Consider the following 19450-nt stretch of genomic DNA (forward strand, 5'->3'; position numbering starts at 1 on the left):
TTAAGGATGAAGTTGAGAGACCTAGGAGTCTTTCATCGACTCAACGTTGAACATGTTCAACCAATGTACAGCCAAAATGAACAAAATCAGTAGAATATTGAACTACATGCAGTAGAATATAGGTTAGAGGAGGTCATGATTAACAGCTCTGCACAGACCTCACCTTGAGTACTGTGTCTGGTTCTGGGTGCTGAGAAACAAGGAAGGAGACATTCAAGCACTGGGAATAGTGCAGAGAAAACCTGCAAGACTAAGCTCTAGTGTCAGAAGTCTATGTTATGGGGAAAGACTGGAGAATCTTGAGCTTTTAAGTCATGAAGGAAGGTGCCTGAGAGGTGATCATATAGAGGTACAGAAGATAGTTAAAGCAATGGAAAAAGTAAATCTGGAATATTACTTTAAATTGTGAGAGTAGAACAAGGGGACACAGGTTCAAACTAATAAAAGATAAATTTAAGGCTGATATCAGGACGTTATTCTTCACTCAATACATTGAAGGTACTCCTAAATAGAGTAGTGTAGTCAAAATCCTTGGAATCATTGAAGATACAATCGGATGCTATAATTTGGGGACTTCAGGATCTTCCTTGATGAATGAACTAAGATGGATGGAATGGTCTTCCTCATTCTTAAGTACCTTGCAAATTCAAAAGATATTTTCTAACGGGTGGGTTCTATAAGAGCCGGGCAATCCGTTCTGCCAGATTACTGGCCAGGCAATGAAGATGAACATCTACCCCAGTGATGCAGCCTACTGCTGCTTAAAGTGTCATCAGTGCAGTGTCTGTGAAACTGCCAATGGAATTTTTCTATGCTTCTTATTGTGCCTGTTAATAAGCCGATAAAGAATAAGCCTAACAGCTGTGGATGAAATTTTCACTTTTTGTTTGTTTAAAGGGAATGCAGGTGATTCCATTGCTATCCTCAGTGCTGTACGATAAAACTCAATGGGAAAAGCCAAATGAGTTCAACCCATCTCACTTTCTGGATGCTGAGGGGAAGTTTGTAAAGAAAGATGCCTTCATTCCTTTCTCTGCAGGTATCAACTAACTGGATTATTTTAATAAACCCATTTTTCATACAGTCATCATTTCTCGAGAGCTGGATACATTGCTTTATTTGCATCTGTTCATGGATATTCCATTGCCAATTATTTTCCTAGGTTTGTTTTCTTAAATAAAATTAATTAATTCAATATATTAGGGAAATATGATCTCTTAGGCTTCAGGTTTCATCAGCAATCTCTAACAATAAGCTTGAATTGTACTTCATATCTATCTATTTATAATATAAATAAATTGTATCTATGTGAATGCTTGAATGTATCAACATAGTGTTTCAACTGGCTTTCTGATTTGCGCCGAGTTAACCACATGGTATTATTGATCATGTGGTTAGTTGGAACAAATCGGATCAGAGAATCACATCGCACAATAAACACAGATGGCAGCCATTATATTTTCACACCAAATAAAAGTTGAAGTAGTTTGAAATAGCTCCAACTATTTAAAAGTTGTCGCTGAAAATGTAACTAAATAATAAGAAAAAAAGACTTGCATTTATATAACACCTTTCATGACTTCAGGACATCCTAAACGCTTTACAGCCAATGAAGTACTTTTAAAGTGTAGTCACTGTTGTAATGTAGGAAATGCGGCAGCCAGTTTGCTCACAGCAAGGTCCCACAAACAGCAATGATAATGACCAGATAATCTGTTTTAGTTGGTTGAGGGATAAATATTGTCCAGGACACCAGGGATAACTCCCTTGTTCATCTTCGATATAGTGCCATAGGATCTTTTACGTCCACCTGAGAGAGCAAACAGGGCCTCGGTTAAGCATCTCATCCAAAACACGCCACCTCCAACAATGCAGCACTCCTTCAGTGCTGCACTGGAGTGTCAGCCTAGATTTTTGTGCTCAAGAACTCTGGAGTAGGACCTGAACCCACAACCTTCTGACTCAAGAGGTGAACGTGCTACCCACTGAGCCAAGTAACTGTAAAAAAAATTAAAATTTAAGTTCTAATCGAACTTTTAACTAAGTTAAAGCTATGAGTGGTTATGTCCTGAATAAACTTTATGTGTAAACCCAGTCTTAGCTGAATTTGTAGGCAACTAGAAAGTTTTAAAATGCCACATTAAAAAGGACTTGCCACTTTACAGAGCAAGATGTTGGAACACTTTATGAATTTATTTCCCTCTGCATTTCAAAGGGCGGCGGATTTGCATTGGGGAAAGCCTTGCCAAGATGGAGCTGTTTCTGTTCTTTACAATTCTGATGCAAAGATTTTCCTTCCGTGCTCCACCAGGAGCCCCCTTGGATCTCACACCATGTGTCGGCTTTACTTTATGCCCAAAGCCTCACCAAGTGTGTGCCGTACTCCGCTAACAAACACAGCCAACCCGCAGGATTGCCCTGGAGTCTCCAGGAATTGAAGCTTAATCTCCTGGACACCACTACGAGCAACACTCGGGAGGAAAATCATTGGGGCGTTAAAAAAAATGCTGTTTTTGTTTTCATATTCTTTGAACACTTTTGTTTATTAGTTATAGAAATGTTGGAAATGGGAAAAAAAGACTGTTTGACTGGGCGGGGTGGTTGGAGGCGGGAGGTTATGTGATGGAACCTCCAGGAATATGTCCAGCCGGAGTGGTCAGTTTTATAAATTGCCATGACAGGAAACTGCTTATGTCTCGATGTAATTACACCCTCCCACCAGTCATGGCACTGTAGTGCCTCAGTTTGGCCTCTCACAGTTCCTCAGCCTCTACTGCAAAGAAACTCCAATGCTCCACCAATTGTCTGCTTCCCAAATTGCCGTAAGTTTTGCTGTTCAACTAAATTATCACGTAAAATCAAAGTACCACACAAAACAAGGACAGAATGTATGACTTTAAAATGGGGGCTGTATTATGTCTGCATGCCCTGGTCCAATTAACCCCTGCCCTCTAACCCCACTTCACCTGAATACTACCCTTGGTCCGGGCTCCCCGTGTGTATAGTTACAGGAGATTGACTAGTATATTGGTACAGATGTCGGGTCTTCCATTGATAAATCTTATGTCGACATCTCACCATGAAGCTTTGCATGCTAAACGTGTCCATGCCCACCCATTAGGTTTGTATGTAACCCTTTTGTCTGTGACGTCTGTAGATGGCGCTCGAATAGGTTTTCCAATGTTGATCACAGCCCTGGGGTGTAACACAAAGACCTGTGATGGAGAAATACATTAGTACATGTATTACATGCATGTAATGGACAGAATGCATGACTTTAAAATGTGGACTGAATTACGTCTGTCTAATTATCCCCCTCAACCCTGCTTCACCTGAAGACTACGCTTGATCTTGACTCCCAGAGGACATTGTTCTAACTATAAAGTGGTGTCTTGTTTAAGTATTTAAAATTATGCATGCAAATCTAAACATTAAAAAATGATATTGCACACGAACTGGAATCTTTTCTGTTCCTGTAGTTTATTGAAACAAGATTCTGGAAAATCAGCAAAGACAAGAGATAACACAGAAAATGTTTTCAGTTTCAGATAATGCCTCCTGACAGTCGTAGGATTTTTTACATGTCAAACAAAGCCATGATAATTCTGTGGTGATTTCAGTTCATTTGTTCAAATGGAATGATTTTTTTCAGTTCTGCTTTTAGCTAAATGCACAACATGCATTTAATCACATTAGTGCAACATATAGCTTCTACACCCCTGGAAAATCCAAACATTACTGCTCATAAATAACATGTCTGCATATTAAATGTGCATTTTTATTTGTTTATTGATAACCTGACAATCTAATGACAGTTGGGTATCGTTCACGGTGCTTCAGGCACTTTTCATAATCAATAAATATACTGTTTGCTTTTATTGCGATTTCCTTCTCAAGAGTCATCCGGGTGTTTTCCATGTTCTCCAGTGACATCTGAGCTTCCTTGAGTTTCTCCTGCAGGAGCGCGATGGACTCCGAGATTTCACCGACCTCACATATCAAGCTGTCGATGTTGGGAGACAAAAGGTAGGCATAGCTGGTGAGAAGCTGGGTCATGACATATGATAGAATAGCAAAAGTAACCATTTGAATAAATACTGCCAGTGCACAGATCCCCTTCTCCCAAACATTCTGTCGGCTTACTTTAATTGAGCAGGGTCTCTGGTGAGTTCCACATTGGGTCTGTAGGTCCTCTCATACAGTCTAGTTTGAGCTACCTTCAGTGGAGCCTCCTTGTCCTTTATGGCCTGTTTTAGATTGGCAATGTTTCTCTCCTGGGCTGCAATCTGCTCAAGTAACTGTTCAAAGAAAACAAAAATAGGATGAGGACATACAGCCTCAACAAAGTCTTCACTCATTTACATGAATGCAATTATTAACAGAATTCCATATTCTCTTTGGAGGAACGTATAGCCTATTGAAAAGCAAAATACTGCGGATGCTGAAAATCTGAAACAAAAACAGAAAATGCTGGAAATACTTAGCAGGTCAGGCAGCATCTGTGGAGAGAGAAACAGAGTTAACGTTTCACGTCGATGACCCTTCATCAGACGAATGGTCAGCGACCTGCAACGTTAACTCTGTTTCTCTATCTACAGATGCTGCCTGACCTGCTGAGTATTTCCAGCATTTTCTGTTTTTGTATAGCCTATTGATTTGTCTTATCCTACTGGCACCCACATGGGGGCTAATTTTGTGAGATGAGGTTCCCAACATAGAGCCTCGTCACCAGCGAGCAGGTAAAACAGAGGATTTGATTGGCAATAAAATGTGAGCCACTGCCAAGGACATTAATACTAACTGAATTGCTGCTATTAACATACACAGATAAAGGCAACTTAACACATCAAAGTTGCTCGTCTAAAGACAATATACACAGTCAATGGTGTCTCCATTCCATCAACAACAACAACAACTTTCATTTATATAGTGCCTTAAAAATAATTAAACGTCCCAAGGCGCTTCACAGGAGCGTTATCAAACAAAATTTGATGCCGAGCCACATAAGGAGATATTAGGACAGGTGACCAAAAGCTTGGTCAAAGACGTAGGTTTAACGAAGCGTCTTAAAGGACGAGAGAGAGGTAGCGAGGCAGAAAGGTTTGGGAGGGAATTCCAGAGTTTTGGATCTAGGCAGCAGAAAGCCTGGTCGCCAATGCCGGAGAGATTAAAATTGGGGATGCACAAGAGGCCAGAATTGGAGGAGCGCAAAGATCTCGGGGGGGTGGTGTTATAGGGCTGGAGGACGTTACATAGATAGGGAGGAGCGAGGCCATTTAACTTCCCAAAGGTTCTGCAGAGCTTCTCCGCGTCATTTCAAGTAACTCAAGCAAAACTCCAGTACACCTGGACAAGCTTTTACCCTACAGTCTACTTCATTTTAATTCAAAATTTCTTAATTCAAATTATTTGCTAATTCAGGTTGAAACTGCAAAAAAAGCCTATATAAATATCCACCCAAAATAGCATCGAACGTTTTCAATTAAATTATCTCCAGTTTTAAGGTTCAATATTTGATGTGATTTAGGAATAAAAGTGAAGGCTAAGTGAAGCAGAAACAGCTGACCAGATCATTTACCTTTCTCAGATGATGTTCCAACTTGGCCTTTGCGTCACTGAGCTCCTCCAGACGCTTGTTAAAAGCAGCGTTGACTCTATCGTACTGCTCACGCAGATCTTCCGAGGTCTCGAGCAGCACGTTGTCAACCAGAGCACGAAGGTTAATGGAGGCCATTCGCTCCTGTTCAGCTTTGTAAATGTTACAGTGGGTGAATTGGGCCCAAGACTCCGGAGTAGAAGAACTGAGATTAAAGATAAAACAACAGCTCAAGACTCAGTGGTCACTTCTGTGCAGAACTACTTTCTGTATTACCGAATGATATACAGTAAAAACACAAGCTATAGTGGGGATGGGAGTGTAGCAACTTTTCAGAGGGAAGTTTCCTCTCACTTAATGTCAGCCTTGGCTCTGTGGGTAGCACGCTTGTCTGCTAATTCAGAAAGTTGCAGGTTCAAGCCCCACGCCAGAGTACAAAATCTAGGCTGACAGTTCATTGCAGTACTGAGGGAGTGCTGCACTGCCGGAGACACCGTCTTTCCGATGAGACATTAAGCTGTGGCTTTCTAATTTTACCTTGCAATAAATTCACGTTAGCTGTGCTAATAGTTTATCATTTAATGCGCATCACAAAAAGTGTTAAGGCACCCTCTAGTGGTGAATACAATTCGATATATTTTATTTTTTGCAATTTCTTTTTACATGTTGACAGGCTTGATGTCCATAATATGTATAGCTAATATATTGTGATAGTGAGTGAGCTTTACTGAGGAGCTTGGCTTGCAGATGACCTTGGAAGTTGATTGAAGGAGTGGTCATGATACCACTCCAAAATTACAACAGTGACTACACTTCAAAAGTACTTCATTGTCTGTAAATCGCTTTGGGACATTGTGAAAGGCGATATATAAATGCAAGTTCTTTCTCACGGATACGTGCTGCTGTGCTTTCCCCTGCGTACAGCTTATGTGTCAGCCAACAGCTGCCAGTGAGCCAAGAACGAGGACCCGATTTAAAACAATTTCTCCTGGTTTCCTGGGCTGAGCTACCTTCCATAGTGTCTCAGTCCACATTCACGCGTGAGGGCTTAGGGACCCTTGAGTGGGATGTACCGACTGGTTGCAGTTAGCAGGAAACCCAAGAGCTGCCTAAGCTGGGGTCTGGGTAGTGTTGCCAATCCTCCAGGATTGTCCTGACGTCTCCCAGAATTCAGAGAGCATCTCCAGGACATCGCTGCGAGCATCCCGAGAGGAATATCACTGGGGCATTTAAAAAAGCGCTTTATTTCATTTTCTTTCAACACTTTTGTCTAATAAAAATATTGGAGATGGGGGGAAAAAAAGGCCGTTTGACTGATGGTCAAGAATCCTCGAATCGGGTAACGAAGAGTCTGTTCGCTTTCCGATCGGCGCGGGAAGGTGGTGCGTTGAGAGGATGGGCGTGTCAGGCGACCAATGGCGGGAGCGTGGGGGGCGGGACAGTTGGAGGTATGAGATCATGTGATGAAACCTCCAGGAATACGTCCAATCAAAGTTGGCGACCCCAGGTCTGGGGGTGGGGGTCACTGTGCGGAGGGCTAGGCGGTAGTGTGACTGGATCTAGTTTGATGGGGTGCTTGGTGATTTTTTTGGGCATGTTGTGGGCACCATTTACCAGTACGACCTGCTCTTGGGGCACAGCCAAAAGATAGGAAGGATTGTGAGCCCCAACAGTCTGCTATGATGCCAGGATTTCACCTGTGCAAACAAGGCAAGGGGTTCTTTTTCTTTAAATTCGTTTATAGGATCAGGGCATCGCTGGCAAGGCCAGCATTTATTGCCCATCCCTAATTGCCCTTGAGAAAGTGGTGGTGAGCCGCCTTCTTGAACCGCTGCAGTCCGTGTGGTGAAGGTACTCCCACAATGCTGTTAGGGAGGGAGTTCCAGGATTTTGACCCAGCGACGATGAAAAATCAGCGATATACTTCTAAGTCAGGATGGTGTGTGACTTGGATGGGAACTTAGAGGTGGCGGTGTTCCCATGCACCTGCTGCCCTTGTCCTTCTAGGTGGAAGAAGCCGCGGGTTTGGGAGGTGCTGCCGAAGAAGCCTTGGTGAGTTGCTGCAGTGCATCTTGTAGATGGTACACACTGCAGCCACGGTACACCGGTGGTGGAGGGAGTGAATGTTTAAGGTGGTGGATGGGGTGCCAATCAAGCGGGCTGCTTTGTCCTGGATGGTATCAAGCTTCTTGAGTGTTGTTGGAGCTGCACTCATCCAGGCAAGTGGAGAGCATTCCATCACACTCCTTACTTGTGCCTTGTAGATGGTGGAAAGGCTTTGGAGAGTCAGGCGGTGAGACACTCGCCGCAGAATACCTAGTCTCTGACCTGCTCTTGTTGCCACAGTATTTATTTGGCTGGTCCAGTTAAGTTTCTGGTTAATGGTGACCCCCAGGATGTTGATAGTGGGGGATTCGGTGATGGTAATGCCTTTGAATGTCAAGGGGAGGTGGTTAGACTCTCGCTTGTTGGAGATAGTCATTGCCTGACACTTCTGTGGCACGAATGTTACCTGCCACTTATCAGCCCAAGCCTGAACGTCGTCCAGGTCTTGTTGCATGTGGGCACGGACTGCTTCATTATCTGTGGAGTTGCGAATGGCGCTGAACACTGTGCAGTCATCAGGGTGTGCCCAAACATAGATTGGGACCATGTGTGCCACTTGACGAATGAAATCCCAGTTGTCTGAAGGTAAGGTGTGCCCCAGATCTCTCTTGTCTAGGGTATTTTTGCTGGAGTTGTATTTTCTGGACACATGAAAATAAATGTAATTAATTCCCTACAAAATGAATTTTGCCGTGTCTTCACTTTCTAAGGCTGCAAGTGGTCATGTGACTCTGGCCCATGTGGCCTAGTAAGTTCGGAAGCGATTAATTTAAGTATTAAGTGTTGTTTTGTTTGGATGGAATTTAGGTTACTGCAGGATTTGAAGGCCCCATCAACATTATTTGATTTCTGAATATAAATTTGAATTTGCCTTACTTGTCCTCAAACTTGGCAGAGTTTGGATGGAACTGAATGTTCGTGCTCTGGTTGTTGAGGCCTCCGGCCTTGGTGTCAATCTTATAGGCCTGATATTTGTCTGACCAGTCCATCTCCATGAGTTCTTTGACATTTCTGTTCCTCCTGAGACAAATGGTTTATAATCCATCATTAGTACAATGGGAGAATATTTAGAATACTGTGGCAGTACTACCAAGTGTCCCTTACTTATAATATACATAATTCCCTTTAATTTTACTATGTATGTATATAACTTACCTGTTTGGGCCGTTGCCCCTTTAACTTACCTGTTTGGGCCATTGCCCCTTTAAGGACGCATCCTAACGCACTGACGTCACGTCACGTGACGTACGCGCGGCGGCCGCCGGCCCGGCTCGGCCTCCCATAATGGCCGCCGGCACAGCTCGGCCTACCGCGCCCACGACTTCGGCCGCATCGGCCAGCCGCAGTGCCGGGTGCCTCCTGCTCTCGCGACTTCGGCCGCAACGGCCAGCCACAGTACCGGGTAAATGTGTCGGTGTTGCGATGCGGGTCACGTGACCGCCCAAGCGCGGGCAAACGCGTTGACATCACGACGCAGGTCACGTGACCAACCAAGCGCGGGAAAACGCGACCGAGCGTGATGACGTCATCACGTAATCCACAGGACTGCGAACTCAGTCCTCGTGGCGACCCCGCTGGGGAAAGACCTACTCTACGGCGCTCCTGCAACCATCTCACTTACCTGCTGTATTTCGTCTGCTTCCTGCATTAAAGAACTTATTTATTGTTCTCCTGAAGTCGAACTCAATTATTTCGTAGGCATTCGTCCAATACCTGCTGAGGTCTACCCGAATACCTACAATTGGTGACCCCGTATCCGTGAACGTTTTTCGCGGAAGAAACGCGCAGCCTGAACCTCGTCTTCACAGAAGACGACCGACAAACACCAATTCCTACAATTGGTGACCCCGTATCCGTGAACGATTTTCACGGAAGCAACGCGCAGCCTGAACCTCATCTTCACGGAAGACGACCGACAAACAACCAACGAACAACCGACGTACAACAGCCGACGAACACCAGTTCCTACATTGGCAACCCCGTCTTTGCGAACGTATTCGCAAAGGAAGCGCAGCCTGGAGGTGATCCCGTTTTTCACGGACAAAACGCAGCCGGACCCCGTTTTGTGAACAATTTTCACAAAAGAAGCATGCCATGGAAGCATCAGCCGTTTCGCTGTCGCTACCGCAATTCAGTGAGCAGCAACCGCCCTCATGCTTTGTAAAGGTAGAAGCCCCGTTCGCCGAGAACATCGATGCGGCGCAGACCACGCACTTGCTTACGGTCTCCGTATTCGACATTTCTACCGCCACACGGATCGTCCGCCTCTACGACATCCCCCAACGCAACAGCAAGTATGAATCCCTCCAAGCGCGGGTTCTGCCTGTTTTCGGGCCCTCAAGATCGGAGCGCGCCCCCGCGGAGATGCCACGAGGACTCGCTCCTCATGAACCACGAGGGTGCACCCCTCGCGACCCACGAGGACCCATCCCTCGCGAACCACGAGGACCCATCCCTCACGAACCACGAGGACGCACTCCTCACGACCCACGAGGACCCATCCCTCATGAACCACGAGGACCCATCCCTCGCGAACCACGAGGACCCATCCCTCATGAAACACGAAGACTCATTCCCCGCTGACGACGCACCATTCCGTCAGCCTGCTGGTTGTGTTACCTACCACACTTTTCGGTGAGAAAGAGAAGCGTGCCGCCCTCTCGGCAGTTTTCCTCTACCGAAATCTACAACAACTAGAAGCGTTGCCGCCCTTTCTCCAGTTTCCCCTCAACAAACGCAAACATCTACTGATGCTGCAAACATCGAGGACAGGTCCAGCGGGCATCCCCCGGCCGCGATCGGCCACGTGAAAGTTGCTGTCTTCACCGATCACTGATCAACGCAGCAACTGTTCACTCTCTGTTGTGTTACCGTCATAGCACTACGGCACGCGCCGTTCCGTGTGTTCCAGTCTCCTGAAGACTTCGCTCACCTGTTGGCGAGTTCACTGACCTCGCCCGTCAAATCCTTCTGGATCGCCCGTTCGGCGTTCCTGCAGCTCTCGTCAGAACAAGGACTTGTTCCAACATCAACAGAGCGATCGTCCGTTTCCGCCCAACCTGCCCGTCACTCTGAGAAGGCCTGCTGTTTCGCCCCGTCTCCACGGTCCTTTGCCTGACGGATACATTTTATTCGCCATGACGTGCGTAAGGATCCGTTCACGACCAGCATCTTTAGACTTCACCCGCCAAGTCGAGACAGCACGCCTGCCGAGACCACCAGCTCGTCAGACCATCTCATCTTTGGACTTTCATTAAAGCGAATTCTCGGGGGGCGTATGTGGCGGTACTACCGCGTGTCCCCTACTTATCTTCCATATATATAAAAGGATATGTCTCTCTGTCTGTCTCTCTGTCTCACTGTCCAGCTATACAATCAAAAGTTATAGAGCGTACCTACACATATGTTGTATCAAAAGAAAGCTCATCATTAGGGGACTCTTGTAGGCATATTTACTTTTTGGTCGGACAAAAATTGTTTGCACATTATACAAAAAACCTTCAAAATTCCACTCATTATCCACTCATTAGCATTGACTGACGTCAAGGTCGACCAATCCTGTGCCGTGATGATTGACCAATCCTACAGTTCAGTCACCTGATGGTTGAGCAATCGGTGTGTGTGTGGGCGGGACTAACCGTTCTCAGCTCACAGATCTGGCAGCCATTGCCTCAAGCTAAAAACCCCATTGCCTCAACCTAAAAATATGCTCATCGAGGTTAGTATCTTATTTTTTTTGAAAAACATTTACCAAAAATGTTTTATAAGTACTTTAACTTTCATCTTTGAAGGTATTAAAAGCTAGAAATGTTTAGGTTAAAAAACAGTGCAAAACGGGCCTAGGCTTCTCCAACTGCCGACAGCCCAAATCCAGTCCCAGGCTCCCGGCCCACACATCCACCAGGCCCAAAAAAGGCCTGGAAACTGCCGAAAACCCAAATCCAGTCCCAGGCTCCCGGCCCACACATCCACCAGCCCAAAAAATTGCCCTGCAACGCGGGGCTCCCCTGCTAGTAATATACATAATTCCCTTTAACTTTACTATGTATGTATATAACTTACCTGTTTGGGCCGTTGCCCCTTTAACTTACCTGTTTGGGCCGTTGCCCATTTAAGGACGCATCCTAACGCACTAACGTCATGTCACGCATCACGTGACGTACGCGCAGCGGCCGCCGGCCCGGCTCAGCCTCCCGTAACGGCCGCCGGCACAGCTCGGCCTACCGCGCCCGCGACTTCGGCCGCATCGGCCAGTCGCAGTGCTGGGTGCCTCCCGCTCTCGCGACTTCAGCCGCAACGGCCAGCCACAGTACCGGGTAAACGCGTCGATGTTGCGACGCGGGTCACGTGACCGCCCAAGCGCGGGCAAACACGTCGACATCACGACGCAGGTCACGTGACCAACCAAGCGTGGGAAAATGCGACCGAGCGTGATGACATCATCACGCAATCCACAGGACTGCGAACTCAGTCCTCGTGGCATCCCCGCTGGGGAAAGACCTACTCTACGGCTCTCCTGCAACCATCTCACTTACCTGCTGTATTTCGTCTGCTTCCTGCATTAAAGAACTTATTTATTGTTCTCCTGAAGTCGAACTCGATTATTTAGTAGGCATTCGTCCAATACCTGCTGAGGTCAACCCGAATACCTACAATACCATATTATTCAAGTACAAGTTGTTAAAGAAAGTATACAGCATTTTCCAAGATGACAAACCTCAGAAGATATTTTTTTAATGGCTGAACTCTCTTTTCTGAAAATGTTAATTTAACCTTTAAGACTTAAGCAATACACACAGGGCAAAATGGATGCATACACCTAACGGATGTAATAAGTCACAAAAGCGTTGACTTTAAGTTTTGTGCAGGTGCCTTGCTAGGCAGCCATTTTCATGTGTGGGTTATAGCAGTGAGCGTCAGCAGATTATTTGGCCATGGGTGGCATCGCAACCAAGCCCAATCCTGTTCTCAACCAACGTACCCACAGATACAGTTTCCAGCTGGGGTCATAAGATAGCCATTAGGATCTGACCTTCCTCTCCCCACCTATAGGAGCTGAAGACGATTCTGGAAGACTACCTGATGCCCCGGCTGAGATCAGTTAAACAAAGCAAAGACGAGAGTTTGAACCCAGGGCTTTACTGGTCCACATTGCTCACTAAATAAACTCACCCAAGCTATTGGGAGAGTGAGTTTTGGTGCACCATTTGAAAGCACGGGTTTAAAATATCAACTTTTGAAGAGTAAACAATTAAGCTGGGCCAGAGAAAGGTGAGATACACAATGGGCTCGATTTTGCCAGGCCCGAGGAGGCGGGATTGGAGGTGTGTGAGGTGGTAAAATCGCAAAAAATGGCGGGCAGGCCCGATCCCGCCTCCGAGTAATTTTCCCAAATGCGTGTTTTCTGACCCCGTTTCCATCCCGCCTCCAAGAGGCGGGATAGGCCCTCAAGGCCCTTAACAACCACTTAATTGCCTCTATAATCCCATTTTGAGAGGCCTTTCTGATTTTACCATTTTTCCCACGTCCTGCACATCTCCACTGGAACACGCCAGTTAATCCTGGCGGCCTCACAAGTGGACTGCTTACTAACAGCTGCAGCTCCACCATTAAAAAGGAGTTTTCAGCAATCATCATTTGCAGGTGGCAGAACTTTGTTGTCTCAGGTCTGGGGGAACTTTTAGCATTGTTGTGGAAGTTTGGAGCCTGACACCCATCTCCAGTGTGACCTCCTGGGAAACCCCTCTCGCCACCTTGACTGAGAGCTTCCTCAACTGAGGCATATACCAGAAGCATAGGAAACATTTATTTCCCTTCCTCCTGGACATCAGATTCGGACGAAGACCAGCCGTGGCAGCAGCAGAACCACGAACACAGCACCACCAACAGCAGCAGCAACAACAGGAGCGCCAAGCTGCTGCTCACCCACCTGAAGCTGCACAGGCCAGAAGGCGTGACCACATTGCTGCCCAGGATGCAAGGAACGCACTCATCTTGGCCAGATTTGCTTAGCCTGCACAATCAAACACTTTTGCCTCGCACCTTCTTATCAGACCATCGACAATATTGGCCAAGAACCTGCGGATTCCTGTCACTCTGACCACCATACTGACAATTGCAAGTCACCCTAAGCCCTCAATGTGGAAGTCCCATTAGCGAAATGACACACGCTACAACTGCAACAGTTTGCCATCAGAATTCTTATGACAATAAGCAACTGATGGCTTTTCAAAATTAAACACAACATTACACCCAAGTGACTACCCTTGTGACTACTTGTGCATTATCTTTCTCTTACGCGTGCTCCTACATGCTGCTTCCCCTGTGGCTTCAGCAGATATGGAGGCCCTTTGCTCACTTTCTTGCTGCTCCTGTCGCGACACCTTTGGCGGGTGTCATCTGGGGTTGCGAACCTGTGAGGGCTCGGCCACAGTCTGCTGCTCCTGCAGCTGTGCAGCGGTTGAGATGCCAATCTCAGTTTGGTGGGGACTCTGATGGGGCTCTGACCGAGGACTCTGCAGTGGCATGGTCGTGTGAGCGCTTGGAGAGAAGCCCCCACTTACATAGAAACAGAGAAACATAGAAGATAGGAGCAGGAGTAGGCCATTCGGCCCCTCGAGCCTGCTCCGCCATTCAATGCGATCATGGCTGATCATCCAAATTCAGTACCCGGTCCCTGCTTTCTCCCCATACCCCTTGATTACTTTAGCCCTGAGAAATATATCCAACTCCTTCTTGAATATATTTAATGAATTAGCCTCTACTGCCTTCTGTGGTAGAGAATTCCACCGGTTCACCACTCTCTGGGTGAAGAAATTCCTCCTCATTTCTGTCCTAAATGGCCTACCCCTTATCCTTAGACTGTGACCCCTGGTTCTGGACTCCCTGACCATCGGGAACATCCTTCCTGCATCTAGTCTGTCTAGTCCTGTTAGAATTATATAAGTTTCGATGAGATCCTCTCTCATTCTTCTGAACTCCAGCGAGTACAAGCCCAATCGATCCAATCTCTCCTCATATGTCATTCCTGCCATCCCAGGTATCAGCCTGGTGAATCTTTGCTGAACTCCTTCCATGGCAAGAACATCCTTCCTCAGATAAGGCGACTAAAACTGCACACAATACTCAAGATGTGGCCTCACCAAGGCCCAGTACAACTGCAGCAAGACATCCTTGCTCCTGTACTCAAACCCTCTCGCTACGAAGGCCAACATACCATTTGCCTTCTTAACCGCCTGCTGCAACTGCATGCTTACCTTCAGCGACTGGTGCACAAGGACACCCAGGTCTCGTTGCACTTCCCCTTCTCCCAATCTATTGCCATTCAGATAATAATCTGTCTTCCTCACATTTATCCACGTTATATTGCATCTGCCATGCTTCTGCCCAATTACCCAACCTGTCCAAATCATCCTGGAGTTTCTCGGCATCCTCCTCACAGCACACACGCCCACCCAGCTTTGTGTCGTCTGCAAATTTGGAGATATTACATCTAGTTCCCTTGTCTAGAACATTAATATATATTGTGAATAGCTGGGGTCCAAGGACCGATCCCTGCGGTACCCCACTAGTCACTGCCTGCCACTCGGAAAAAGACCCATTTATTCCACTTCCTTGTATGCCACCAACATCCCTCTCATGGGTCCGCCCCACTTCAGAGCTAGCAAGTGGCTGGAAAGCACCTTGCTGCACCGCAGGGGGGCCATGAGGACCCTTTTCTGCACTGGAAGTCCTACTCCAGAGGACTTGCATGAAGGTCTGCTTTGTTTGCTCAATAGCTGACCATCGCTCCTCAAGAGATGTCAGTCTATTCTGAACAATTACCATGTTTTCCATACCACAGTGACTGAGCTCCTCCATGAAAAGGGCGCCAGAGTTCAGGTGAGGCATACCAGTCTCCAGTCTCCGAGCTCAGAGGGAGGGAGAAAAGGAAAAAGTAACTGGAGTGTGACGTCACCAGAAAGCAGGTAAGTGATTGGTTGGTGAGTATTTCTCTCTTTTTAAACTTTAACTCTGTGGGGTGTAGTTACTAAGGTCTCTCTGGTGTAACGGGGACTGTTGGTAAACCATTTAACTGTAGTGTAATTAGTGGGAATGATTGATTTAATTTAATTTCAATTAAGTAAAGGGTAAGTCATGTCAGTACAGCCCGGCCATGTGGTATGCTCCTCCTGCGATATGTGGGAACTCAGGGACACTTCCTGTGTCCCTGACAACTACGTGTGCAGGAAGTGCATCCAGCTGCAGCTACTGACAGACCGCATTGCGGCACTGAAGCTGCGATTGGATGCATACTGGAGCATTTGCGATGCTCGGGACGTCATGAATAGCACATTTACGGAGTTGGACACACCGCAGGTAGAGGTTGGACAGGCAGAAAGGGAAGGGGTGACCAACAGGCAGAGTACTAAGCACAGGCAGGTAGTGCAGGGGTCCCCTGTGGACATCCCCCTCTCAAACAGATACACCACTTTGAGTACTGTTCGGGGGGACGGCTTATCAGAGGAAAGCAGCAGCAGCCAACTTCCTGGCACCAGGGGTGGCTCTGCTGCATAGGACGGGAGGAAAAAGAGGGGTAGAGCTATAGTAATAGGGGATTCTATTGTAAGGGGAATAGATAGGCGTTTCTGCGGCCGCAAATGAGACTCCAGGATGGTGTGTTGCCTCCCTGGTGCAAGGGTCAAGGATGTCTCAGAGCGGCTGCAGAACATCTTGGAAGGGGAGGGTGAACAGCCAGTTGTCGTGGTGCATATAGGTACCAACGATATAGGTAAAAACTGGGATGAAGTCCTAAAAGCTGAATATAGGGAGTTAGGAGGTAAATTTAAAAATAGGACCTCAAAGGTAGTAATCTCAGGATTGCTACCAGTGCCACGTGCTAGTCAGAGTAGAAATAGAAGGATATTTCAGATGAATACGTGGCTAGAGGAATGGTGCAACAGGGAGGGGTTCAAGTTCCTGGGACATTGGAACCGGTTCTGGGGGAGGTGGGACCAGTTCAAACCGTATGGTTTGCACCTAGGCAGGGCTGGAACCGATGTACTAGGGGGAGTGTTTGCTAGTGCTCTGGGGGAGAGTTTAAACTAAAATGGCAGGGGGTTGGGAACCTGAGCAAGGAGACAGAGGAAAGGGAAACAAGGATAAAGGCAAAAGATAGGAAGGAGAAAAACAAAAGTGGCAGTCAGAGAAATCAACGGTTTAAATCAAACGTGGCCACAGTAAATAATAATTCTAATAGGTCTAAGAGCGTTAAAAAAACAAGCCTGAAGGCTTTGTGTCTTAATGCGAGGAGCATTCGTAATAAGGTGGATGAATTGGCTGCGCAAATAGAGGTAAACGAATATGATTTGGTTGGGATTACAGAAACGTGGCTCAAGGATGGCCAAGGCTGGGAACTCAACATCCAGGGGTATTCGATATTCAGGAAAGATAGGCAAAAAGGAAAGGGAGGTGGGGTAGCATTACTGGTTAAAGAAGGTGTGGTAAACCACTGTCGTTCACTGTGTTCACTGTTGTTGTTGTTGTTGTTGTCGTTCACTCTTGTTTCACTGTTATGCCTGACTATGCCTCAGCTGACTCCGCCCTTGGCTACCTGGTATAAGGACGGCCGCATGGCAGCTCTCTGGCATCCTGATCTGTTTGAAGTGCAATTCAGTAGTTAATAAAAGCCTGTCGTTCTGAACTCTGCTCAGCCTTTTATTAGAATTGATAGCGCATCAATTTTATTAACTACTGACAAAAAAAAATAATAATAATAACGAGGTTAGGGAGGGCATCACGAGGGAAATTAGAGAAGCGTGCAATAAGAGCACAGCTGTCATCATAGGTGACTTTAACTTACATATAGATTGGACTAGCCTAATCAGTAAAAATAATGAGGAGGAGGAATTCCTTGAGTGTTTAAGGGATGGTTATCTGGATCAATATGTCGAGGAACCAACTCGGGAACAGGCTATATTGGGCTGGGTACTGTGCAATGAGAAGGGACTAATCAGTAATCTTGTTGTACGGGGACCCTTGGGTCAGAGCGATCATAACATGATCGATTTCTCACTCGAAATGGAGAGCGAAGAAATTGACTCAGAGACTAAGGTCCTGAATTTAAACAAGGGGAATTATGATGCCATGAGACGGGAACTGAGTAGGTCTGATTGGACAACGTTCCTGAGAGGACTGGAGGTAGATAAACAATGGCAAACATTTAAAGATAGAATGACAAAATTGCAAAAATTGTTTATACCAATCTGGCATAAAAGGAAATCTAAAAAGGTGACTCAACCGTGGATAACAGGGGAAATTAGAGACAGCATAAAATCCAAAGATAGGGCGTATAAAATAGCCAAAAAAAGCGCCAGAGCGGAAGATTGGGAACAGTTTAAGATAGAGCAAAGGAGGGCAAAGGGCATGATCAAGAGGGGCAAAATAGCTTACGAAAACAAGCTGGCGGAAAATATAAAAACTAACTCCAAAAGCTTTTATAAATATATCAAAAGGAAAAGACTGGTGAAAACCAAAGTTGGTCCATTGCAGTCAGATACGGGGGAATATATAATGGGAAATAAGGAAATGGCAGATCAACTAAATGCATACTTTGGGTCAGTCTTTACGAAGGAAGACACAAAAAACCTCCCTGGGATATCGGGAAAAATAGGGACATTGGCAAAGGAGGAACTGACGCAAATCAATATCTCTAAGGATATGGTGTTAAGGAAGCTAAAGGGATTGAAGGTGGACAAATCCCCAGGGCCTGATAACATGCATCCTAGGGTACTGAAGGAGGTGGCCCTAGAGATAGCGGATGCACTAAGGATGATTTTTCAGAATTCATTAGACTCGGGAACAGTGCCGATGGATTGGAGGGTAGCTAACGTTACCCCACTATTCAAAAAGGGGGGTAGGGAAAAAGCAGGTAATTACAGACCTGTAAGCCTTACATCAGTTGTGGGCAAAATGCTGGAGTCCATCATTAAGGATGAAATAGCGGAGCACTTAGCAAATGGGGACAGGATAGGACAGAGTCAACATGGATTTACAAAGGGTAAATCGTGCTTGACTAATCTATTGGAATTTTTTGAGGGAGTAACTGGTAGAATAGATGGGGGAGAGCCAGTAGATGTGGTGTACCTGGACTTCCAAAAGGCCTTCGATAAGGTCCCACATAAAAGATTAGCATGGAAAATTGAGGCTCATGGGATAAAGGGGAAAGTTTTGGCGTGGATAGGGAACTGGCTGTCAGATAGAAAACAGAGAGTTGGAATAAACGGCTCATTTTCTGAATGGCAGGCAGTAACAAGTGGGGTACCACAGGGATCTGTCCTGGGCCCCCAGCTGTTCACAATTTACATTAATGACCTGGATCAGGGAGTCGGATGCAGCATTTCCAAATTTGCAGACGACACTAAACTAGGAGGTGGGGTGGGCTCAGAGGAAGAGACCAGGAAGCTCCAGAGCGATTTGGACAGACTGGGCGATTGGGCGGATAAATGGCAGATGCACTATAATGTGGACAAGTGCGAAGTTATCCACCTTGGGTGCAGGAACGGGAGGGCAAATTATTATTTAAATGGCAATAGATTGGGAGAGGGGGAAGTACAGAGAGACCTGGGTGTTCTTGTACACCAGTCACTGAAGGCGAGCATGCAGGTGCAACAGGCGGTCAAGAAGGCAAACGGTATGCTGGCCTTCATAGCAAAAGGGTTAGAATACAGGAACAGGGATACCTTGCTGCAGCTGTACAGGGCACTGGTG

General features: G+C 46.3%; 2 protein-coding genes across 7 annotated transcripts in view; one reads left to right on the forward strand and one right to left on the reverse strand.

Moving 5' to 3' along the window:
* The window catches only part of LOC147110485 (cytochrome P450 2K1-like), a 108228-nt gene that overhangs the window by 37462 nt on the left and 51316 nt on the right, over positions 1 to 19450 (forward strand). For 3 of the 6 annotated variants that reach the window (XM_086000495.1, XM_086000491.1, XM_086000494.1), the window contains exons 8-9: positions 898 to 1039; positions 3961 to 4026. In XM_086000495.1, the coding sequence (XP_085856621.1) occupies positions 898 to 1039; positions 3961 to 4026 (208 nt within the window). Of the gene's footprint in view, positions 1 to 897; positions 1040 to 2215; positions 3456 to 3927; positions 4027 to 15545; positions 15836 to 19450 lie in introns of those variants that run through there. The other 3 variants (XM_086000492.1, XR_015079928.1, XM_086000493.1) reach the window with 3 other exon arrangements.
* tekt4 (tektin 4) overlaps positions 3761 to 19450 on the reverse strand; it is a 47733-nt gene continuing 32043 nt past the window's right edge. The window contains exons 3-6 of the mRNA XM_086000497.1: positions 8579 to 8722; positions 5579 to 5801; positions 4144 to 4298; positions 3761 to 4003 (exon numbers count right to left, since the gene is read on the reverse strand). Of these exons, the coding sequence (XP_085856623.1) occupies positions 3787 to 4003; positions 4144 to 4298; positions 5579 to 5801; positions 8579 to 8722 (739 nt within the window). The 3' untranslated portion in view covers positions 3761 to 3786. The remainder of the gene's footprint in view (positions 4004 to 4143; positions 4299 to 5578; positions 5802 to 8578; positions 8723 to 19450) is intronic.

Source organism: Somniosus microcephalus, chromosome 11 (assembly GCF_052327205.1).
Source record: "Somniosus microcephalus isolate GS21.2 chromosome 11, FLI_Smic_1.0, whole genome shotgun sequence".
NCBI classification, from domain to species: Eukaryota; Metazoa; Chordata; class Chondrichthyes; order Squaliformes; family Somniosidae; genus Somniosus; species Somniosus microcephalus.